The 25587-nt window shown below is 38.5% G+C and overlaps 1 protein-coding gene and 1 long non-coding RNA gene across 2 annotated transcripts; one reads left to right on the top strand and one right to left on the bottom strand.

The window, feature by feature from the left end:
* Positions 1-757: 757 nt before the first annotated feature.
* Positions 758-4626, bottom strand: LOC126595900 (uncharacterized). The gene is made up of 3 exons (XR_007613752.1): positions 4275-4626; positions 3360-3486; positions 758-1192 (listed from the first exon to the last, which is right to left on the bottom strand). It is a non-coding gene; the product is annotated as an uncharacterized LOC126595900 (long non-coding RNA).
* A 2399-nt stretch (positions 4627-7025) lies between these two features.
* On the top strand, positions 7026-22253 carry LOC126595898 (TNF receptor-associated factor homolog 1a-like). Its single transcript, XM_050262289.1, has 13 exons — positions 7026-7186; positions 7995-8208; positions 9180-9291; positions 9776-9864; positions 9955-10023; positions 10110-10239; positions 16298-16456; positions 16785-17133; positions 17882-17994; positions 18756-18906; positions 19591-20129; positions 20213-20417; positions 20685-22253. The coding sequence occupies exons 2-13, from the start codon at positions 8031-8033 to the stop codon at positions 22068-22070; spliced, it is 3480 nt and encodes a 1159-aa protein (XP_050118246.1). The 5' UTR covers positions 7026-7186; positions 7995-8030; the 3' UTR covers positions 22071-22253.
* The last annotated feature ends 3334 nt before the right edge of the window (positions 22254-25587 follow it).

The following is a 25587-nucleotide window of genomic DNA, read 5'->3' as shown; positions in this document are numbered from 1 at the left end:
AGTTGTTGAGCTGCTACTTCTGATAGTGGTGCAGCTTCTGTGCTCGATGTTGCTACTGGCAGTGTCGTGGGGGGTGCCGGCAGTAGTGTGGGTGGTACTGGCAGACTGGCAGTGTAATGGTTGTTGCTAGCTATGATGGCCAGTTCTCATTTTCACTTGTTCTCTCCCCTTAAAAATGAGAGGTGAATGAAGATGAAGAATATTATATCTCGGACTCCAAAAAAGTCATATCCATAATGATATACGTCCGTCGGGTGAGAGGATAATAGCAATGGTACATTTTTTATGTGCCTCATACCCCATAAAAACACAACGAATGACACAAAGGTCAAGTTTGGTGCATTGGTTTATATGAAGATGGACAAACGCGACACACCCAAACACATGAGGTGGCATAATTAAGATAAATGATAGAGGCCCAAACCAAGAGAAAGCCTATAATGGTGTCTGAAAATCCGACTTTAGAAGGCATTCTGTTTATGAGTTAGATAGCAATATGAATTGCAACCTCCCAAGAGGAGCAGGGAACATTGGCACCAAGTAACAAGGCCCGAGCAGTTTCCAAGATATGTCAATATTTGCTCTCAGCCACTTCATTTTGTTGAGGGTCTAAGGACAAATAATTTCATGAAGGATTCCATAAGCAGTAAGTACTAGGTAAAATTATGATTGACATATTCCCCACCATTGTCAGAACGTAATGTATGAAGCTTAGTAGAAAACTGAGTCAAAATCATGGTGTGAAAAGTCTTGAAAGTCGAAAAAAAAAACTCACTTTTATTTTGTAGAAGATAGAGCCATGTAATCTGTGTACAATCATTCACAAATGTTACAAACCACCAGATTTCAGAAGTATAAATTGGAGATGGCCCCCCAAACATCAGAATGTATTAATCCAAAAGAAATAGTACTCTTATTACAACTTAAAAGATAAGGAACACGATGACTCTTGGCTAGAATGCAAGTATCACACTTAAAATCAAAAGAAGAATACCCAACAAATAAATTGAGTAACACATGTTGCAAAAACTGAAAAACGAATGACCCAAATGACGATGCCACAACCACACTTGTCTTTTCTTGTGATCAGCTGCCCTTTGAACCAAGTTGACATGACCCGTACTGACATCATTAATGAAATATAGAACCTTTTTTTAGTACCACGACCAATTATGTCCTTCGTGAGAATATTCTGGATAAGACAAAACTTAGGATTCATTAGTACACAACAATTCAATTGTTCAGTAACTTGATTGTGAGACATCAATTTATGTTTTAATGATGGAACTAGTAAACATATTGGGTAAAGAGAGAGTAGAAGTAAGAGGCACAGTGTTAGCGCTAGTGATAGAGGGTACACCATTGTCACTAGTGATACTATTATGTCTTAGTCAGATGGTGTCACAAACAAGATCGTTGTGGTCATAAGTCATATAGTCCGTAGCACTTGCATCTATGATCCAAAGACACTGATTACAATCACTAGACATATGCAAGGCACAACCACAGTAACCTGAGAGCTCCGGATAGTAGTTGGTTGTACTAGAAATAGTAAAAGGATCGTCCTGAGATAGCAACGACATTGAGACATATATATATATATATATATATATATATATATATATATATATCGCAAGATTACTAGAACCTGATCTTGTAATGCCAAGGATTTTATGATGACCAAACATAGAAGAAATGAAATTGTAATAGTGTGAGAGTTCAACTCACTTTATGCAAATCAAAATACATGTCATAAATCATTTGAATAACAAGCACGTGAATAAGAAATATGTCTGAGCGAGACGGTTGAGCAAACAATAACTAAATTAAGTGATGAAAAGCTATAACTACAAAGCTAGTGGCGATAAAAAAGCTGAGTCCATGCACATACTTTTGGTGGTTTAGGCTTGATTAATTATTCAAACCATTTCGTTTTTGCATGGCCTAGATAATCAAGAGGGCTAATGTTAGATTCTAGAAATTTCATCAACAAGCCCAAAGCATAATTGTTGCATGTACATCACAAACCAAGCTTAAATTCATGCATAAAGTTTGAAACGATGGGTATGCAAATTTACAATCATGTCATGCTAATAAAATAATATTTTATAAATTGAACGTTTGTAAAATCACACCAAATTCATGCAACTTACGCATATATATCGTGTCAAGCCGTAGTATAGTATTCATACATCAACATTTTAATTTGAGTCACACCAAGCACATGATACACTTAAATGAGTACAAGCCACGTAACGGGTTTTGTCGAATGGGACATGGTGTGAATGATTAAGGAAGTTCATTGGCCTAAGTAGAATTACGGTTGTGGAAGATTTTGGGTTACTTGGGAGCACCAAAATCTAAGCCCATAATTTTAACTGCACGTAGGAAGATAGGTATCATTTGGTATGCAGACGGGACGAGACGGAACGGAATGGGACGAGATAGGACGGGACAAGATGGAGAAGGAGCAAAGATGTCCTCGGATGGAAACAAGGAGGAAGAAGAAGGAGATGGAGAGGGTATCACTTTGTGTTCCATGGATGTGGAACGAGTCGTTCCAGGGGGGTGAGGTGGAACGAAAATTCACCCAAAACTTGTCCCGTGGAACAACACGTTCCACCCGTTTTAGGCGCACCGAACGTGGGATGGAACGCCCCGTCTCATGTACTAAACGGTACCTGAGAGAGAACAATTTATTTTTTCCTTTCTGTTACAAACCAAGTAAGACACATAGGAAACAACCAAAACCCAAAGCTAGCTGACCAAATCAAAACCGAATCACGTCTAGACCTAAAGCCGTGCGCCACTTTAATAAGCCAAAAAAAGTATATTTCCCTTTTACGCTCTTACACGAAAATGAGGGAGAAGGCAGAGTGGAGCATTGCCAAAGATAGAGTTGTATTGTTGGACTTGGTGCTGGAAGAAGGGGCGGCATCGTGTTTAACCTTGGCCTTCACGGGGTTACCCACCCTTTGTAGCGTTATACAAAAAAGGAATGATGTAACCAGTGGCGGATCCAGGATTTTAACATAGGGTGGTCCCAATATAAAAGCTCCAAAAACAAATGGACGAAAATATCATTGAACAAATAAATCACAAACTACAACTTTTCATTTATAATCTTTGTGCTAAACAAGTTAGAAATACTAAATTTGTCCACGATGGGATTTCATACTTCGAAAACATGTCATGATAGTTTCATTGTCAATACAAGAAAAAACTTATTTCTCAATGTAAACAACTAAACTATCATTTAACCATTGATCCTCCATTCTGTAACACAATCTTCAACAAAAAAATATGTATCAACTAACACAAAAAATAAGTAAGAACTAAAACTAAACTAGAAAACTTACAGAAATTCTAAAGTTGATGCTGATGGCGTTCGGCAAATCGGTTGGCTTGGGCTCAGTCTCAAAGGAAGTATTTTCTGCCGGCAGTCCACCCATTTCTCAAAGTTCTTGAAGACCTAATAGAAGTATGCTATTAAAAACCAAGAAAAAAAAAACAAAGAACATCAGCTTCAACTCGGTCTTAGAGCAGCCTTGATGTTAAACATATATCCATTAAAGACGGATGCACCATATCTTACCCAAACAGAGAGAATGGAAAAGAGGGATATGGCGTCTTACTTTATAAAAAAAACACATCCAAAAATTCATTGATCACACATTAGCCTAATCGCTAGGCACTAGCTCATGTAAATAAAGGAATTCACCGTAAAGGAAAAACCCATTTATTTAAGCATGCAATGAGTTCATATCAACTAAAAATGACACCTCTAAATTCCACTAAATACATGAAATCAATAAACTGAGACCAACTATTTCATATCATAGCAAAGGTGAACCAATTTCAATACTGAAGCAATTCAACCAATCTCCCAAAGTAATAATAAGAGCCTATTTACTAGATTCTTTCAGCTTCAAAAGGGAAACCCATTTTCCTACTATTTACTTGAATTAAAAAATCCTCCAAACGGGAACTAATCCACAGAAAGAACTCGAAGCAAAAATCCCAGATGAAGAAATAAACTTCTTCACACTGATTCCGGATTTCAATCAAGATTCAAGACACGCCCTTTATCCAATACCCACTCTAGCATTCCTTCAAGCACATGGTGGGCACTTTGTTACTACAATCAACTCCATCATACTTCATACATGCTATATATTTACCAGAACCATCAGAAAGCACCAATACAAAGGTAAAACAGAACACCCATAAGAAAATTAAAGCAACCCATCTAATCAAACACGAAGACAGCTTACAAAAATTCTAAAGTTGATGGTGATGGCCTTCGGCGAATCGGCTGGCTTGGGTAGCGTGAGGAACAAGAGCGGCAGATAATTAGTGACTTTGGCGAATCAGATGTTGATGGCCTTTGGCAAATCGGCTGGCTTAGGTATTATTGGTAAAGTGAATTTGATTACTATTTTGTAAGATGGTGAGTGCTCTATCACGTGAGTTTTTAATTTTTTTTAATGACTTGTCTCAAAACAACGTTGTTTTGGCCAAGTCATTTAAAAAAAAATGGCTTTCTTCTTCCTCCCCTGTTTTGCACAGCGTGTAGCAGCTATGGCTGTTGTTCTTCTCCACTGTTGCCTAAACTTAGGTGGTCATTGAGGATCCTCACGACCATTTATCCGAGGACCACCCTGGTCCCTTAATAGATCCGCCCTTAGATGTAGCTGGACCTATGAAAAGAAGAAAGGAAGACTTAGTAAAATTGGAAGAAGAGAGGAAACCACGGGATTCCCTAGCTAAAACTTAGAGAAATCCCTACAACTATAAATCAAAAGCCTCAATACGTTTGAAAGAAAGACGCACTAATCAGAGCAAGTTATTTATAAGTGCTGGAAACCCCAATTCACGAGCTTTAAATAGTTCATTCACTCTGATCTTTTTGATAAGCTTCCTTACCCCTTCAAAACTACCAAAACATTAGAAACCCTAGGTTAGCCACTTCAAAACTATGCAAGCAAGAACAATTGCTCCCTTTCATGCCAAACTAGTGGGTTTTTAGCTTCATACCACACATTGTTCATGCAAGTTATATTTTATTGTAATTACTCAATATTTCCAGTGTTTGTTAGTTTAACAGATCATTATGAAAGTCACAAGAAGCACCTCAATAGCCATGGGAAGCACCTCAATAGCCATGGGAAGCTCCTTAAAGCCCTTGGAAACAATTCATCAACGACAGAAACATTTAATGTAACACCAGACTAAACACATAGAAGTTGTTGGAAGAACAAAAAATCATTTTATAAGACTTGTTTTTCCTTCAGGATACTTTGGACTTAGTCTTCATTAACTCAGAATTGAGGAACATGAAGGTTTGGCTTATCTTCTTAGTTACCGTTTGGTATGTGGGATGGGACGGAACACATTCGTCCTACGTTTGGTGGCTAAAAAGAGTGGGGTGGGCTGTCCTGTGGAACATCTTTTAGCTAAATTTTGGTTCCACCCTTACCTCATGGAACACAAAATTATAAATTTTTGGACAACAATACCCCTTAACTATTTCATTAATTCCACTATCTAACCTTCATCTTTCTCCTGTAGCCTCCCTCTCTTCTCATCCTCCATCTCCAATCGGCCCCAATGCTAACCCAATCCCAACAAACCCACCAGAACCTAACCCCGCATTCCTCCCCCCGCCTTCCTCCTCCCTACTGGTCCGACGATGAGATCGTCGTCTTCTGCTGTGCCAACCTTCAAGGTCATTTACTGGCAAGACGCAACCGATGCTGTTGCTTGACGATGCCCCGTTACTTCTCCGGCATTGTCACAAACCAGAGCTTCTACCCTCTCTTTCCCCTCAATCACTCCAAAATCCTCCACCGCCTCCCTTCCCTCTCCTTAATCTCCAGATCCACTGCCTCATTGACTTCATCTTCGCGACTCAGGGCATTTCGATGTCGTAGCTGTTGTGGATGGTGACGCTGCTTAACTCGCATCTGGAGATCCTAGGGAAGGTCCGGTGGCGTGCCAGGTGACGAGGTACAGAGCTCTAACAACGATGGTCCTGCATGTTGCTTAACCTTCATTCCCATAGCCATGCCGGTTGCAGAAAATCCAATTTCTGCATAAAATCTATGGGGTTGAGTCGATGGAGTCAACGAAGAACCATGGGTACGTTTGCCATTTAATCCTTTGTTCCATTCCGCCCTGCACGTACTAAACGCGGAACAGAACAACTGTCCCATTCCATCTTGTGCGTATCAAACATAGCACAGAACCTTCGTTCTGTTCCGTTCCATTTTGTCCCATTCCGTCTCTTCTACGTACCAAACGCTACCTTATAGCACAAGCCCATCAAAACTTTGGATACAAAAACTTGTTCCCCACATTTGTCACTACCCTATGTAACCTTGCATCCCCTTTCATTTTAATTTTACCCCTCATCAATTTTGTTTTTCTCAATTATAAATTCTTTTAATTCTCAAAAGTGCATTTTAATATTTAAAATTAATTTTATTCGCATTAACAAAGATAAAGAAAAAAAAGGCAAAGTCACCATCTCCAAAAAAGAAAAATAGAAAGTGGTCATTTACCATAGCAGTGGAAAAAATGTTGAGTCATCAACAAAATTTAGTAAAATGGAAAAATCGAAAAATAAAAAAAATTAAGAGGGTGTATTCAATTAGGAATTTGAGAGATTTTAATGGATTTATAAACTCATGAATTTTTATAGAGTTTAACTGATTTGTAGAGATTTCATGTAAAATTTTGATTCAATTCTCTCGAAATCTCATGGGAGGTAAGATTTGTGGATACTTAAAATACACTACAAAATATCTCTAATTCTCCCTAATTCTCCCTAATTCCTCAACTTTTCTAAATTTTTCAAATTCAAATTCTAATTAAATACATCTGGAATGTTATAAACTCTTTTAAAATTCTAATTGAATAAACCCAAATTTTTAAGAATTTTAATAAACTACCTTAAAATCCTAATTAAATATATATTGAATATTAGAGAATGATTTAAAATTCTAATTGAATACCTCCTAAATTAAAAAAAAAAAGATTTTATTTTTTCGGTTCCGCCTTTGCTCAATTCTATCTCTCTCCGCTGCTCCTTCGACACCCCCCCCCTCTCTTTTTCTTTCTTCCTCTCTCTAGAATCTCAGAGCTTCCGTTGGCCATTGTGAATAAGCTTTGGTCTTCGTTGCAGGTTCGTATCACTATTCGATCTATTGGATATCGTTTCCGAGATTCCCTTTTCTGTTCCTCCTGTAATGTTTATGATTTCGTTCCTCTGTGGTTCTAATGGATTGTTTTTGATCGCGGTTAAAGGGGATTGATTATCCTCGATCTTAGTTCGATTGGTTTGGATTTTTGTGGGTTTTTATTTGGATTGCGTTTTCCGCAAATGGGTTCATCAAAATGGTTCTGACTTTTTAGGGTTTTTGATTAGCAATTTCGTACTTTCAATCTGTTTGGTTTCAATTCAGTTTGGTTTCTTCGAGTATTTGGAGTTTGATTTCAGGGTTTATTGGTTTTGGATTTTCGGATGTGGGTTTTTGGTTTAGGGAATGGTAATTGATAAGCTGTTTGATTGCAGAGAAACTCATGAATTTTTTTACTAGGTTTAATATTTTTTGCGTTCTATGTCGCCTTAAGTCTTGATTGCTGTAAAACTGTCATCATCTAAAGCTAATTAATCGGTTGAACTGAGATTTTTGTTTTGTCAGGTCCCAAAAAAATAGAATTTTTCTTTTTTAATTTTACGGTCGTCTCGTTACCTTTACTTGTTGACAGACAGGACAGAAAGTGTGATTCAATTTGTTAAGTTTGGTTCTCCCCTGAAATTCTAACATTGAGATGTCTGTTGTTGTTGTATAACTGGGCTCTTAAAACATTATGATGTAATTGGTGAAAGAAAGTGTGGCTTGTAGTGTGCAGATGCTACTTTTCAGGCAATGGACTCCTAATGCAGATACATTTTTTTATTGATTGTTTTTCTCATATCATGTGAGCAGGGTTGGAGTGTGAGGACAGGAGTTTTGGAGTGGGAAATGGCCGGGATTTCTAGTGAAGAGTCTGGTGCAGGAAGGTCTACGGAGGGGATTTCAAGTGGGCAGCGTTGTCTCTCTGGGGAAGCCTTAGCAGAATGGCGGTCCTCTGAGCAGGTGGAAAATGGAACCCCATCTACTTCGCCCCCTTATTGGGACTCTGATGATGACGATGATGGTGGTATGGTTTTTGTGCACTACATTGCTTATTGGCTAGTGTGTTAGAATGTGTATTCGTTTTTTCCAATCTAATACCAGGCTTGTGGAAATTTTGAATCAATGGAGCTAAAAGATGATATGCACCTGGATTGTGGTTATGTGAAATATAGCTACCAATGTTTTATAGCTACTGTACAGATGATTTTGTTATTTTCAAATACATTAGCCTTTGCCATATTTAAGTTTGTACTCACAAGTTGCACCATAGGATGAGTCCAATCCTTCTCTGAAGTATTTTAATCTTGTGTTGAAATGTTGTAAATGTTTTCATGAGTGTGTCTCCTGATCACATAGGTCAATTTGGAGAATTAGGTTGTCCTAGGGAGAGATTGCTTAATCTATTGTTTTACTTACCTAGTAACTACAGTTTGTTTTGCTTAGTATGGAAAAAAAGGGCTGGACAATTGTGTCCATTTGAATATCTAAATATTTAAAATTCAAAATTTAAAAAAATTATTTTTATTGTATGAAACACCTGTTCCATTTATGTATTTTTCACTTGAAATATGTGAAATAACATAGTAGCCTGTTCCATTTATGTATTTTTTCACTTGAAACATATGAAATAACTTGGTAGACCTTTTTTTCAAAGTTTTATTAAACCTCCCCACACTTAATTGTAGCATGCATCGGTGAAGGGAGACAAGGGCAGCATTATACTTGATTGCTCATCTCTGCATGGAATCAGTTTTATAATATGTCATTTCCTCCCAAATTTCTTATTTTATATACGGGTTTAATTCATCTTTGTTATATTTCATTTCTAACTACCCTTTCACTCCACCTTGGATTGAAAATTTAGCCTTCCTTTATTCTATTGTAAGACTTAAGACCTCTACATTTCCCATGCCATTTTATTAGTGAGTGTTTCTGCTTTCAAATTTTATTTGGATGAGTTGGTTAAATGTTCATGAACCTCTTACTTCTTTATAGGGCCAAAGCCGTCTGAATTATATGGAAAGTTCACGTGGAAGATAGAGAAATTTTCTCAAATTAACAAAAGGGAACTTCGCAGTAATGCCTTTGAGGTTGGCGGCTACAAGTGGTATGAATTCTGAATATTATTTCTGTGCATGTTGAGCACAAAAAATGCTAGTACTTTAGTTTGCTTGTTTATCCAAGTTGTATCAAATTAATTTCTGGTTCTGGCGAATTAATAATCATTGGGTCCTCTTTCCAGACAACACATACAACCCACCAATAAATAGTTAAGTAAAGTGGAGCTGAGGTCGACTACATTTCCTCTACCTTGTTGATGTACCATGTGATGTTCTAATCATGAGTGGTTATATGTTACAAACATATTGGGGGGGTTCCAGTGAGTGCGTCTTCAGGATTCCTTCTGTACCCACCGAGGGAATGTACCCCAAATTCATTTCTGAAGGGTTACATAATTGCTGGAATATGAGAATTATGTATATGTCCATGCAACATAGTTTAAGCTTGGTACATATTTGCTGATAGATGCATGTGGCTTGGGCAAACAGTCATCATAAGATGAGTGAGTTTTGAAATTTTTGTTATGGCAGGTACATCTTGATCTATCCCCAGGGTTGTGATGTTTGCAATCATCTCTCTTTGTTTCTTTGTGTAGCTAATCATGACAAACTTCTTCCAGGTGTGTTATTGTTTCCTTTGTTGAATTATCTCTGATTATTGATTTTGTTGGGGGTATAATTGTGGAATTTCTCATTTGTCTGTCTAACAGGTTGGAGCCATTTTGCTCAGTTTACTATAGCTGTGGTAAATAAAGATCCTAAGAAATCGAAATATTCTGGTTGGTTGGTTAATCAAGTTTTTGTTGTTCCAGTGGGTTGTTAATATATCCATCACCACGTTTGAGTAAGTGTGCTTTTTTTGTAGATACATTACATCGCTTTTGGAAGAAAGAGCATGACTGGGGATGGAAAAAATTCATGGAGCTGTCAAAAGTATTAGATGGGTTTATTGATGCTGACACGCTTATAATAAAGGCGCAAGTCCAAGTCATCAGGTGCTCTATGATTATTCAAGCTATAATTTGATTTACCGAAGCACTAATGTTGTATTTTTGACTTATAATCTGAAAATAAGTAACGTAGTTAGGTCTCAACAAGGATACATTATAGCTAAGAAGGCACTATATCTTGTGATATTGAAGGGAATCCACTTATGATTTTTTTGTTAAAATTTTGACTCTCTCTCGACCTTGCTCTTTGATGTATTCGGCAATAGACTAAAACTTAGCCAAATAGAGAAAACTAGAAAACACACAAGACTTATACTCGTTCGGCAGAACTTTTGCCTACATCCAGTTGTGATTTCCGTGGGTAGAGAAATCACGGCTTCTTCAATTAATAATAGAGTATACAGTACTTTTGCAAACCCTAGAACTAATCTCTATCTCTTCTCTCTGCTGTCACATATTATCTCACACTTTTAAGCCTTGTTGCACCCTATTTATTGGCATAGGGTGCAGTTTACAGGTCCTTTATAGATTATAACTCCTATTTTACGTGGAATAGGAAATTGGACTTACTTTCCAATTCCAAATAGACTCCTAGGATTTCTAATCTAAATTGAATAAGGAAACTAAGATTCTTTCCTAACCCTTTTAAGAGAAGAATTGGTGCACCTTTTATTTCCTAAAACAATCCTATACAGAAAAGGACACTAATTGACGAGCCAAAACGAAACAATCTCCACCTTGGTGAGTCAAACTAAGTCTTGATCGTTGCTTCCCAAAGTATCTTTGAAACTTCTTGAAGCAGCGTTCGAAATCTTCAAGAATCTTCACCTTGGCAATCGTCTCCTTGCCTCATTGCACCTCAAGTGAGGAGGTGCTTTACTTTAATCAATCAACGAGATTGATCAAGTTCAAGCAATGCTTGAACTTCTTGGTCGGCACTAAGCATTGTCGTCCTTGTGAACCTTTTCAACCAAATCTCCTTAGACTCCACCCAATTTCTGATTCTTTGATGCCTTGCTTCAATGTGCTTTGAACTTCCATGAAAAACCTGATTGTTTGCCAAGTGAATGGCACTTTGATTGTCACTTTTTAGCTTCACATAATCCTTGAGTGATTCCCATTTGATTTACCAAGCCACTAAGTCAAATTGCTTCCTTTCCAGCTTCGGCAAAGCAAAATACTTTGCCTTTACGGTCGACAAAGTTGTAATTGGTTGCAGTAGTGCCCTCTAATTGATTGGTCCTCTTGAGCATGTAAAGACATAACCAGAAGTTGACCTTCTCTTGTCCATGTCCTTGCATAATCGGCATCCACATCCCAACACCACTGCATTTTCTTTTTGCTTCTCAAACATAATCCTTTGTCGCCAAGAACCCTTCAAATAACGCAAAATCCACTTGACTGCATCCCAATGTTGCTTTCTTGGATTTGCCATGTACCTGGAAACGACATTGATTGCTTGAGCTATGTCGGGTTGTGTGCATACTATTGCATACATTAGGCAGCTCACGACATTATAGCATAGGGCACCTCTCCATTGCTTGTTTCTCCTTTTCGAACTTAGGACATTATTGCCCACTTAACCTGAAGTGAGCCGCCAAAGGAGTTGAAACTGCCTTTGCTTCTTGCATGTTAAACTTCTTAAGAACCTTCTGACGATGCATGGACACGGAAACGAGGATACGACACGATACGATATGGGGATACGTCAAATTTTTAAAAATTAAGACACGATACGACAATTTATATAATAAATATATATTTAAAAAATATAATAACAATAAAAAAATTAATTACTCAAATTTAATTTATACTATTCAAACTCTCAAGAAGAAAGGATGGTAGTGGTGTAAATTCAGTGGGCTATGTAGTTTTGGGCTTTAGTCTCATTTAAACCCTAAAAAAAAAAAAAACCTGTGGTGTTGTTTTTCTCTACCAAAACAAACAAACATGTCGACTTATAGCAGTCATCTTCTTCGCGAAACCTCCTCCACTAGATCGGGTTGTCTCCGTGCGACGCCTTACTCTGCCAAATCGCGTCGTCTTCTTCGCGAGGCCTCCTTCCACCAGATTGTCATCTCCGTCATGAGGTTTTCTTCCACGAAATTGCATCAAAGGCCATGGTGCAGATATCCGTATCCGGACAGTCGGATACTCGTATCTAAACTATTGGATACCTGTATCCATCTGTCAAACGCCATATCCTTTGATCTAGATACGTATCCAATGCATATTCGGCCGTATCAGGGGCGTATCGTCCATTTGGGTATCCGACACGTGATACACGACCGATGTGCCGTATCTGTGCATCGTAGTTGAATATACTTGGCTTGTGATTTCCAGATCCTTCCAGCGGTCCTATCTCTTTGAATTTCCTGCCAAGGATCTTCTGTGCAGCACCTAGGTCCTTCATGTCTAACTCCTCGCTCAACATCATCTTCAAGTCTTGAATTCTAGACTTGTCTTGACAAGCAATTAGCATGTTATCCACATATAGCAATAGCAATATGATCATCCCATCCCATCTTGGAACACATGATAGTAGACACAGCAGTCATATAAACATTTCCTAAAATTAATTTCCAGCATGAAGGAATCAAACCTCTTGTATCACTGCCTTGGAGATTGTTTTAGGCCATACAAGGACTTCCTTAGCCGACATACTAGGTTCTCTTTACTATACTTGACAAACCCTTCTGGTTGAGCCATGAAAATCGTCTCCTTTAGATCCCCATGAAGAAACCCAGTCTTCACATTTATCTGCCTAACCTCCATGTCATGCTGAGCTGCCATTGCTAAAAGTAATATGATAGAAGTATGCTTGACTACGGGTGAAAAGATCTCATCGTAATCCATCCTCTCCTTTTGTGAGTACCCCTTAGCCACGAGCCTTGCTTTGAATCTCACGGCATGTAGTCCTTCCTTTTTCCTAAATACCCACTTGCATCTATCTAGCTTTTGTCTTTGAGCTTAGGAACCAACTCCCAAACAAAGTTCTTGTAAAGAGACCTCCATTTCTTTTGTCATAGCACTTATCCAACTATCTCGCTCATCACTTGCTATAGCTTCTCGATAAGTTGTCGAATCTCCTTGACTAATGATAAGAGCATAATTAACTTCGTCTTGGTCAAACCCAAACTTGTCAGGTTTCCTCTATGGAGCATCTCTGGAATGCAGGTGGATTGTGGGTTAGAGTTCGAACCCTTTGGGGTGTATGGCGGATTGGAGTGCCTTCAATCTGCTCTATTTCTTGCTCCACCTGATTCCTAATGGGTGAACAATGTTGATGCTCTTCTTCTTCCTCTCCACCTGAGCTTCTTCCTCTGAACTGATTAATGGAATCTTTGTTGCTTGTATTTCAACATCGTCTTTCTTCCCACTGCTCTCGGCTTTGTTCAGGGGCATGGTTGTCTTATCAAAGACAACATCTCGACTGACAACCTTCTTCTTGTTGTTGATATCCCAAAGCTTGAATCCCTTCACTCCTTTTTCAAAAGCTAAAAATATGCAATGTGAAGACTTGGGTTTGATCTTGGACCTTTCATCACTTGGAATATGTGCGTAAGCACTACAGCCGAACACTCTGAGCTTGGAATAGTCCACCTACTTCTCAGACCATACCTCTTCTGCACTCTTAAAACCGAGAACTGTAGATGGTGATACATTAATCTAATAACTTGCATGATTAACAGCCTCTGCCCAAAAACTATCAGGTAATCCTGCATGAAATTGCATGCTTCTTTCTCTCTCCATGAGAGTTTTGTTCATTCTTTTAGCAACTCCGTTTTGTTGGGGCTTTACTGTGAAGTGCCTTGTCATGCCTTCCTACTTATAGTAATCGGCAAACTTCTTACTTGTATACTCGCTTCCATTGTCGCTTCTTAGGTGCTTAATCTTTCTTCCAGTTTCATTCTCATTTTCTGTCCTCCATTCCTTGAACTTTGCAAAAACCTTGGATTTCTGCTTCATGAAATAAACCCAAACTTTCCTGGAAAAATCATCCGTGAAAGTAACAAAATACCTAGCTCCACCATTGGATTTAGTTGGTGCAGGCCCCAAACATTTGAGTGAATATAGCTGAGTTGCTCCTTGCTTCGGTTATATGCACTACTACTTGAGAATGATACCTTCATTTGCTTTCCGAGAACACAATGTTCACAAAAGTTTAGCTTGCAATGTGACACGCCTTCCAACAAGCCTTTCTTGTGCAATTCTTGCAACCCCTTTTGGCATATGTGCCTGAGTTTAGTCGTCTTCTTCACTTTACCTTGTGGAAACGGTTGCTCCCCCTTCTATGTAGTCCCAATTAGTTGTACCTCATTGTGTTGTAGGTCACCTTGCATTACCACCTGTGATCCTTTAGTTACCTTGAGTCTTCCTGCTTTAGAATGGTACCCATAGCCGGCCCTATCTAAAGTACCCAAGGAAATCAAATTCTTCTTCAGTCTAGGGATATATCTGATGTTCCCCAAAGCTCGTATCACTCCATCAAGCATTTTGATTCTAACAGTGCCGATCCCCTTTATTGGACATGGTGAATCGTCCCCCATTAAAACTTCTCCGCTACTGACCTCCATGTAAGTATCGAACCATTCTCTTACTGCACACATATGGAATGTGCCTTCGGTATCCAAAATCCAACTTGTGAAAACCTTGGAGCCTGTTATTGAAAGAAGCTCCCGTCACGTTGTTGCTTAGTGACTGTACTAGTTGACCCTGAGCTTCCTTCCATCTTGGCTTTCTTCTCTTTCCAAATCTTGCAGTTCCTCTTCCAATGGTTGGCAGAACCACATTCAAAGCAACCTTACTTCTTTTCCTTTTTTTTCTTGGATTTTGACCAACCCATGTTACCGACTTTCTCTTCCTTTGTCTTTTCCCACCCCCTCTCCTTCCCTTTGACATAAAGGCTTTGAGAGCTATCAATTATATCATCCAGTTTAGCGTATCACTGAAAGACATTCAAGCCTTTCAGGGACTCCTTTCCAAACATTAGAGTTGTTTAAAAGTGCTTGAAAGATGAAGGTAGAGACCTCAGCAAGATGATAGCCATATCATCATCTTTGTAAGTTTCTTCGACCTTCTGAAGATTGGCTATGCAATTCTGAAACCGGCATACGTGATCTTCAATATCACCTCCTTCTACTCAAAGCCTGAATAGTTCATTGAGAAAAAGTTCATTGGACATGGTTTTGCCCATATAAACATTCTCCAACTTTTCGCATGCTTCCTGAGCAATCATCTTTTCTGTGATGTGGGGACCTGACTAATCTTGTGAGATGGATCTCGATGGAGCTCTTGGCCTTCTTCAGAACCTTAGTCCATGCCTCTGCTGTCATGGTAGCAGGCTTCTCACCAACGAGTGCATCATCCAAATCCTGTTGTATTAGTACATTCTTCATCATCATTTGCTGGTCCATGAAGTCATCCTTGCCATCAAAAGGTTTTAACGTAGGCCCTAGGTCCGCGGCCTTTCCTTTTGACATTGTAGAACACCTTGAACCAAGCTCCGATACCAATTGTTAAAATTCTAACTCTCTGGATCTTGCTCTTTGCTGTATTCGGCAATAGGCTAAAACTTAGCAAAATAGAGAAAACTAGAAAACACACAAGACTTATACTGGTTTGGCAGAACTTTTGCCTATGTCCTATTGTGTTTTTCCTGGGTAGAGAAATCACGGCTTCTTCCATTAAAATAGAGTATATAGTACTTTTGCAAACCCTAGAACTTATCTCTCTCTCTCTTCTCTCGGCTGTCACAGATTTTCTCACACTGTTTAAAGCCTTGCCGCACCCTATTTATAGGCATAGGGCGCAGTTTACATGTTCTTTACAGATTATAACTCCTATTTTAACTGGAATAAGAAATTAGATTTCCTTTCCAATTCCAAATAGACATGTAGGATTTCTAATCTAACTTGAAGTGCATCCTCTTCTGCTGTCCTTTTGTGTTTTCAAATCCAGTTTACTATAAAGCTCCCCTTTTAAACTCACACTTTGATCTTTGGTGGCTGAATATCGTTTTGACAAGCACTTCTGTGTTTTAATATTCATGCACGTTATTTGTGTTTGTAAGCATTTCTATTCTTTGCTTCTGGTTTTGTAGGGAGAAAGCAGACCGGCCCTTTCGCTGCCTTGATTGTCAATATAGGAGAGAGCTTGTTAGGGTATACTTGACAAATGTAGAGCAAATTTGCCGTCGTTTTGTGGAAGAGAGAAGAAGCAAACTCGGAAAATTGATCGAGGATAAAGCTAGATGGTCAAGGTATGTCTTTGCTTTTGGAACTTCTGTAAAGTTACAGTTTGGAATGATCACAACTAGAGCTTACTATACAATGCCCTATTTTGGAAGACATAATGGTTTGAGCTTACCTTTACAGTGCTTTATGGTTCTTGTAAATGTGACTTGGCATGAATTTGATGGAATTTTTTGCTGTATCTGCTGGATTTTTTAGTAATATGGTTACCTTGGGTTCATGTGGGTTCTTCTACGCATGTCTGTCTGCATGTTTGTACATATGTCATTTACTCGCTTCTAGTAGTGGTTACATGCTCTTCATTTCTTGATAGCATTTCCTTTATTGTCGTTGCAGCTTCTGCTCCTTCTGGGTGGGAATTGAACAAAATGCCAGGCGCTGTATGTCCAGGGAGAAGATGGATGCAGTCCTGAAAGTAGTTGTTAAGCACTTTTTTATTGAGAAAGAAGTCACATCTACGTTGGTAATGGACTCATTGTATAGTGGTTTAAAGGCTCTTGAAGGTCAAACCAAGTCCAAGAAAAGTAAGGTGAAACTATTGGATGCTGAAGAAATGCCAGCACCAATTGTTCATGTAGAGAAAGATATGTTTGTATTGGTGGATGATGTTCTGATGCTACTTGAGAGGGCTGCCTTGGAACCATTACCTCCAAAAGATGAGAAGGGTCCTCAAAATCGTACAAAAGTGAGTAGCTGACATCCTATTCTAAACAGTGATGTTTGGCTTGGTTGGTCTGTCGCATTTAAGTCCCGATTGTTGGTTATATGGTATAGAGGATTCATTTCTTCTTTTACGTTAATATTTCATATTGTCAGCTATATCGTTTATGCTCGGGATATTGGGAATCAGTATCCGGTTAGGAAAATACTTGTCTAAGCACAAGAAGTTCATTTCAACCAAGGATTTTGGTTAACAGTTCTTTCTACCTTGTGACCATATAAAGGAAACTCTATACCCTTTATACTCACAATGCTTGGCGTGAATTATGCTTCTCCTCAATGCTATCGTAAATGTGGATACATCGAAAGATGTTATTCCCTTTAGAAATTTGAGTAGTTTAGTATATCTTGATTGTTAGCAGCGCTGTGCGCTGTTCACTGTTCACTGTTCACTGACTGGTTAACTCACTAGAAAATATGTTTTGTAAACTCACCAAAAATATGATTTGTAAGAAGTTTCAAGCATTTTGTTGTTCTAATCAAAACTTGTTTGAAGGGCAAAGATCTATAGATGATGGTGTTTTAGTGATTAGAACGATTCTGAATAGCACATATCTCTCACTTCAAGCCTTCAAGGGAGTGCAAAATTAATATGATTAGGAATGTAGTAAATAAGGAACATATTATAGTTGTTGGTGCGGATGTGTAATTTGTTCTATTTTCCACTCTTTTAACTGCTTGATTTCTGAAAAATCACTCTGCTATTCCTGCAGGATGGAAATTCCGGGGAGGACTTCAACAAAGATTCTATTGAGCGGGATGAAAAACGTCTTACGGAATTGGGTCGTAGGACTGTAGAAATATTTGTCCTTGCTCATATTTTCAGGTCTTCTGTCAGCCCTAATATATTCTTTTCTTGGTTATGCAATATTTGAAGATTGTCTCTTGGCCTTCTTTACATTAAATCAGTTATGAATCCTACTTCATATATTGTGGATATGTTTCATACTAAATGGTAGGAGACTTACGATTTATGATTTATCTGTTAGTGAAAATTTTGGTTGTTATTATTGTGCTACCATCAAATTTTCATTTATATATTTTCTTTCATAGGACGTGGCATGCCATGTTTCTTTTAGGATTGCGGTTCCTGGTATACTACACAAATTGAAATAGGTAGAGTTATGACGAATTATTGGTACGCATTAAGGATTGCGGTTCCTGGCATGCCATGTCCTGTACTATGAGTACGCATAAGGAGTAAGATGTGGTTTTTCATTGTTGGTAAATTTGTTTACAAATTGTTGAGTATTATCTAGTTAATGTCATCTCCCTTGTGATGTGGAATGGATTTATAATTGGAATCTTTGCCTACTGGAAAAATCAGTGCTTTTTGTTTTGGGCTTATTTTATCTTATTGTTGGATAAAGAGGGTGCATTTGGCGGTCTAATGAAGTTAGCCACTTTTCATTAGTGGAATTCAAATATAAGCATTTTGGATTATGAATATTATCTTAGTGGGTGTTTGTAGATAATTTTGGACCAAGAGAACCAATTGGTCATCACTCTTTTCAACATTGACATGCTGATCATATTTACTTACCTATTCTTATTGATGGTATCATTCTTTGTCCTATTTACATGCAGCAATAAAATTGAAGTTGCCTATCATGAATCTGTTGCATTGAAGAGGCAAGAGGAACTCATCCATGAGGAAGAAGCAGCTTGGCAGGCTGAAAGTGAGCAGAAGGCAAAGCGAGGAGCTACTGAAAAGGAAAAGAAGTCCAAGAAAAAACAGGTTTGATTCTGTTCTATGTATTATCTTGTTTAGAATGCAAATGTGACATTTCAGAGTGTTTAGATGATTATGATATCCCAAACTGTCCTATTAATGCGAATCAGTAGTGGAGTCTAACACCTTATGTCCTCAACAGTTATCAGCTGGACTGCTGAATTTGTTAATAACATCTTAATTCCTTTTCTCTCGTTTAAAATTAAAATCACCAAATGGATATTTAAAAGCACAATTCTTTTAGTATTACTATGTGGGAAAGGGCAGCCTCATGGGATTTGAAAGTTTTTCTAGTAGCCTTTATTGGAATGAATATGTTTACAAATGTTGCCCAAGTCTATTTTCATGGATAGGGGGCGTGTCTTTCTGAACAATGTTATCTTTTACTTCATAGTTCATATTGTTCCTGTATTGCAACTTTGAAAACGAGACTGTCAAGTGGGATCCTGTTTTTACTAATCTTACCTTCTAATCTTCTATTTTGGTCCTTCAGATAGTTGAAAAAAAATTCTGTTCCCAGCTTTAGGGTGGAAACAATAATCTGTTATATGGCTGCTGCTTTTCTGTCAACATCTTACTTGAAATTGAAACCATTGTAATGAGGGGAAACGGTGGTTGCATTTGTCAAAAATGTTTTCTTATTTTTTTCCCTTTGATCGCTCACACCCCTCCCTTGCTTCTTTTCTACAGGCTAAACAGAAAAAGAACAACCGGAAGGGTAAGGACAAAGGGAGGGAGGAAAGGCCTGATGTAGAAGCACAAGAGAAACAAGAAGAAGATGCGGTCAATACACCCAAAACCACACCTGTAACCCAAATCAATTTACGAGGTTTTTTAAAGCCACCACCTACTGAAGAAATGAAAGACTACACACCGGATGAAGAACAACCTGTACTCGAAAAGCTGGATACAGTGGAAGATGTATCTGACGTGTCTGATTCAGTGGATGGTGTTGCTGAATCACCTCCGCTTGATTCTGAAGACAGAGATGCTGGTCCAATAAATTGGGATACTGACACATCAGAAGTCCATCCTCCCACAGAAGCCAGTAGCAGTGGTATTAGTGGACTGTCATCTGTGCAAAATGGGGTATCTGAAAGAAAGAGCTCATCTGTGATGGACGATAGTTCCTCAACATGTTCTACGGATTCCGTCCCATCAGTGGTAATGAATGGGCCATACAAGGGGAACTCATTTTCTAGCTACAAAAACCAGAAATCACCTAGCAGGTAAATATATAGCTTACTTATTGTGCTCCGAAGTTGATGGTTCTATAAGGTACCGTATCAATTTACCAAATTCATAATTGCAGGGGGAAACACCAACGCACTAAGGCAACAAGTGACGGGAATAGTTGGCCAAATGAGACGGATAATCAGCCTTCTGCACCTGTAGAGGACGTAGGGTATCAGAATGATGTTTCTAGAAGAAGTAGTAAGGCGGGTGAATCTGAGTCAGAGCCTGCTGCTCACTCATTGCAGGATCGGATTAAATGGCTGGAGCAGCACGTTGTTAAGGTGGGAATTTTTTTTCATATAATTTTTATAGTGTTCCCTGAGTGTTGAAGAGTTCCTTGTTGCTGTTGTTGGCCCGTCACTTGTATTTTTAACCCCATAATTGGTTTTAAAAGTCACAGTGCCCCTAATTTTTCCTGTTGCATTTGCGATATTTTCATTATTCCTTGCTATCCTCATAATTAACATATCATAAAAGTACACTTATCAGCATAAATTGCAATTTCGTTACTTTCCCTGAGTGACAGTTGTTTGCATGTTGTGTAATAGGAGGAAGAAGTTGTATCCCTGCAGAAAAAATTGAGTATCAAAGATGAGGTTGATCTAGAAAGACCTTTGAAAGACAAGACACCAGCAGTAACATCCTCTCCTGGAAGCCCTCCTAAAGATGTGCCCCTGAATGGTCAGCCGAGGTCAGAGAGCCAGAGTAGTCCGGTTGTAGAATCTAGTCCACTTAGAAAAGGATCCTCCAGTGGCGCACAACAGACTGAGAGAGTGGTACCTTTGACTACTTTACTGCAGAATAATGGCATGTCCAAACCTCAGAATCAGAAAGCTACAACTCCAACGCCAGCTGAAAAAGCCATGGAACATCAAATGCCTGTGATGTCTAGGCCTTCCAGTGCTCCTCTTGTTCCTGGTCTGAGGCCTACTTCTACTGTTGTGCATACAGTTCAAGCTCAAACTGCTCCTCAGCTTGCCCGTTCAGTAAGCGCAGCTGGCCGGTTGGGTCCTGACCCATCACCAGCAACTCATAGTTATGTTCCCCAGTCATATAGAAACGCCATACTGGGTAACCATGTTGCTTCAGGCTCAATTGGTCTCACACATACTAACTCTCCAAGTTCAGGTGTGAGCCCATCGCCAGTATACTCTCACTCACTGGCCTTGGCATCTGCCCCAATGTTCTTACCTAAGAGCTCTGAAATGATGGACCCAAGCACACGTAAGTCAGGCTTCCCATTTGGCATGGTAACTCGGGATGTGTTGCATAATGAACCCCAGTGGATGGATAGTTCTCAAAGGGAATCGAGCAAAGGCATGAACTATGATCCTTCCTCCCTGCTTAATGATCAAAATTTTGACTACTTCCATCCTTTACAAGGTGGGCAAAGGGAACACTTGGCCATTGAGTTCCCAGCCTGTACATCCGGGCGCGAGACCCAAGGTGTATCGGCAGATGAGTTCCCACACCTTGATATCATCAATGATCTGCTTGATGATGAACACGGCTTTGGTGCAGCTAGAGGAAGCCCTGTATTCCACTCCTTTGGTAATGGGCCAGGCCACTTAAGTCGGCAATTTTCTTACCCTGGTGATTTGGGCATATCTAACGACATGGGTTCTGCAACCAGCTCTTGTAGGTTTGAGAGAACACGGAGTTACCAGGATGATGGGTTCCAGAGGGGCTACACATTAGGGGGCCACTTCGAACCACTTAGGGAATTTACTCCGCAAGCTGGTCCGCTGCCTTATGTGAATGGGCAGATTGATGGGTTAGTTCCTAACCAGTGGGCAATGGCTGGTTCTGATCTGTCGCAGCTTGGCATGAGGAACACAGAACCTGATGGTTACCCATACTACAATCCAGAATATTCGAATATGGCATCCGGGGTGAATGGTTACACTGTATTCCGGCCTGCTAACGGTCAGTGAAGAGAATGAACGAACGACGGAGCCTGCCCACAAATTAGCGGGTCACTGTCCGTTGTAATAATGTATTCGAGGAAATTGCTGGGTCATTACATTTGGAGTGAGGGTGTAATCTTTTTCATAAGAAAACATTTGTAAAGAGTTGCTTCTACCCTTTTCTTAAGTTAGAAATGAAGGTTTGATTTATCCTGGGCTTTCATGGTTCTTGGTTGACGAAGCAGGCTTCAAATTTTTACTGAGAACACTTTTTGTCCGACCACATTGAGTGAAAATCTCTTACTATTGTTATGTTGTCCCCGAAATATATCAGGCTTGTATTCGCTAGGTGCCTCGTGGTCTCGGGTGCGTCGTGCTATCAGGTGGTACCCGGCACACAATTTCCGGCAGACCCATAAAAACCATGAGCATTTACCTTCTGAAAAGAGTACATGGTTTAAACTTTGACTACTAGTTGTCAAAATTGCTGAAAATGCATACCTTTGGCCGGACTAGTGAGAAATGTTTGGTTTCAAGTAAAAATTAATAGATTTTACTAGAGGAGAGATTCTATCATTGTTCTAAAAATCTCCGCCTAGCGCCTAAGTAAAAATTAATAGATCTTACTAGAGGAGAGATTCTATCACTGTTCTAAAAATCTCCGCCTAGCGCCACCTAGGCGCTAGGCGGCTGGTCACTGTCCTAATTAATGCCTAGGCGTTTGAAAATTAAGAAATGACGCCTAAATCTGATGAGGCGCTCGCCTAGACCGTTTAGGCACCAGCCTAGGTTGCAACTCACTTAGACAGTAAATAGATAACTTTCATTTTGAATTATATATTTTTCAATAAATTGTAAGAAAATTGTTGAGTACTTAAATGAAAACATATTATAGGCTTGTTCTCTATGTTTTCATTATGTTCCAATACTTCATAATATATGTGTCATTTTATTTTGTAGTTTATGATGAAATTATATATATTTTAAGTATAAACAACCACTTATTTACATGAAATATAATAAATTTACTTAAATCCGCTTAGACGCTCGTTTAGGCCCTGCTTAGCCGCCTAGGAGCTAAGCCCCAGTCTGCTGTCCGACTAGCGCCTAACGTCTTTTAGAACATTGGATTCTACCATGTAACTATTTTGCTATGTCATTTATTTTCTTTCATCATGTGGGAGAGAAAGATGGAAATAATAAACCGGTTACGTTCAAGATTTTTTTTGTAAAGTTTTAAGATCAAATATGTCACAGGATGCAGACATGTACGTTATGTCACGTGAAAAGTTTGACAAAATCTCTTCTGTTCCTACTAGGATATGTATGTGTTGAGAATAGTCCCATTTAGAACTGGAATTTTGCGTATCGTAATGGACGACTTCAGAGTGTATTTTATGTTTGCCTTTTTTTTTTATTTTTTTATTTTTATAGAAAAACTAATGAAAAGAGTTAGAAAATTTTGAGTTTTAATGATAAAGACAAAATAAAAGGGTAAAGTGAATAGTACTAGGATTGACTTTTTAGTGTAAAAATGTGTTTTTTCGTTAAAATGAACAGTACCAGAAGCTTTTCGTTAAAATTCCTTTTTTTTTTTTAAATGGGAGAACTTGACTAGTGCTATTGGCCTAAGTGTCAAGTCCCGGAAATTTCCCTGTACCACAAATGATTTGAATATAAATCACATATTTATTGGAGAATTTTTTATATTTATTAGAAATACAAGTCATATGTTGTATCATTTTACGTGTTATTATAAAGGTAAACAATATGATTGTTATGTTTCACTTGTAGAGTATATTAATAAAAAAAACAAATTTAGGTATTATAATCTAAGTTGAATAAAATGTGACATGACAGAATTTTGAGTACACGGAAGAACTACTAGACTTTTTCATATATTTCATAAATTAACCAATGGATGAAGGTTTAATAAATAAAAATAAAAACGATGGTTGAGAGTGTACGTGAAGGGAAAGAAAGCACAATTCTTAATCATCAAAGACCCGTAACACTCTGCTTAGTCATCAATATATTAAATGAATTTGAGGCTTTGACAAAGAAGGGTAGAAAGCAAAACCTTGGGATTAAGCTCACATTTTCTCCCTTAAGCTTTAGTTAATTGCATTTGATGACCTATTCAATTTTGTTGAGCTGCACTTGGAGACTAAAAGAATGAATTAAAAAATTAAAACCAGTAGTCGGCAGTCAAATCCCTCCAAATCAATAAAATAGTAACAAAGTTCCTCGATGGATTTAGCTATAAATACCACAACTCCCTCGTACGTCGACATATCTCAGTACTAGGGGTGATAGGAAAATCTGATTCCAATCGATTCTGAGCCCAAACAATCTAAAATATTTCAACCGATTCAATTCCGAAACCCGAAATACTATACCATACGTAAAAAATATTATGGGGCTGGTAAACATCAATGCTTTGGCTGTGCTGCTGTTGCTTCTTTGTCTTGCACACGTACACCCCAACGAAGCTAGCAGGATTCTATATGCCAAAAAGAGGGAAGAGCTCAGCCTGCAGTCTCTTCAAAGAGGTCAGCTGCCTCCTGATGAGTCGTCTAAGTGCACCTACATTCCTGGCACGGGCGGATCGGGCTGCCCACTCAAGGTCAAGAACTATGCAGGCCGTGGTCTGCCTCATCATCATGCTTCTGCTTACCCTCGTCTCATGGTTCGATTTGGTGTGGCTACGGATATTCCTAAATAATGAGACTAATTGTGAGGATATGAAGGTAAAAGAGAAGCCCAACATCAAGCACCTGAAAATTTTCAAACTCTTGAAGCATGAGTTTTTGCGAACTCTTGAAGTTGCCACAAATCTATTGAAGTCGGAAGAATAATGGTATACTTGACCTAATTACAAGTCCAAATGTTACAGGATACACTGGTTTCTTTTTATTTTTATTCCTTGTAACAATTTTATAGGGAATTTGAATTTGTACATTCATATTCACTCTTTTCAATACATGTTTATTTATTTCCACATTAGTTTTCGGCCTTCGGCTAATGGACAAGTGTAAAAGTGTTGAGAATATGAATCCTACATCAAGAAAATGAGTGATCTTGCAAGTGCTTATAAATAATTGGGCTACTTCTTATATTACTAGTTGGTTTTATGGTGGAAACTCAATTTTCTTCAAAAAGTTTGATTTATTCCTTGTAATGGAATAGACCCCTTTAATTAATCTTTAAACCCTAAACCCTAAACATCGAGGACCTGGCATGTGCTATAAGTAATTGGGCTCCTCCTCATATTGACAATTGATTTTAGTGGAACCTCAACTTTCTTCATGGTATCAGAGCAATTTATTCCAATTGTGAAGCTCAACGGTCACATGTGCTTTGCATTATCCGATTTCTGTTGTCCACATGATAAACTTGAAAATTCGTCACATTGAAAGGACAAGTTGAAAGTATGAATCCCACATCAAGAAAATGAGGGACCTTGAATGTGCTTTTAAGTAATTGTGCTAACTCTATATTTTTAATTGGTTTTACGGTAATACCTCAACTTTCTTCAAAAAGT

The sequence above is a fragment of the Malus sylvestris genome, chromosome 13, assembly GCF_916048215.2.
Source record: "Malus sylvestris chromosome 13, drMalSylv7.2, whole genome shotgun sequence".
Lineage (NCBI taxonomy): Eukaryota > Viridiplantae > Streptophyta > Magnoliopsida > Rosales > Rosaceae > Malus > Malus sylvestris.
The sequence above is the reverse complement of the archived record's forward strand: the minus strand, read 5'-3'. Positions and strand labels throughout refer to the sequence as shown.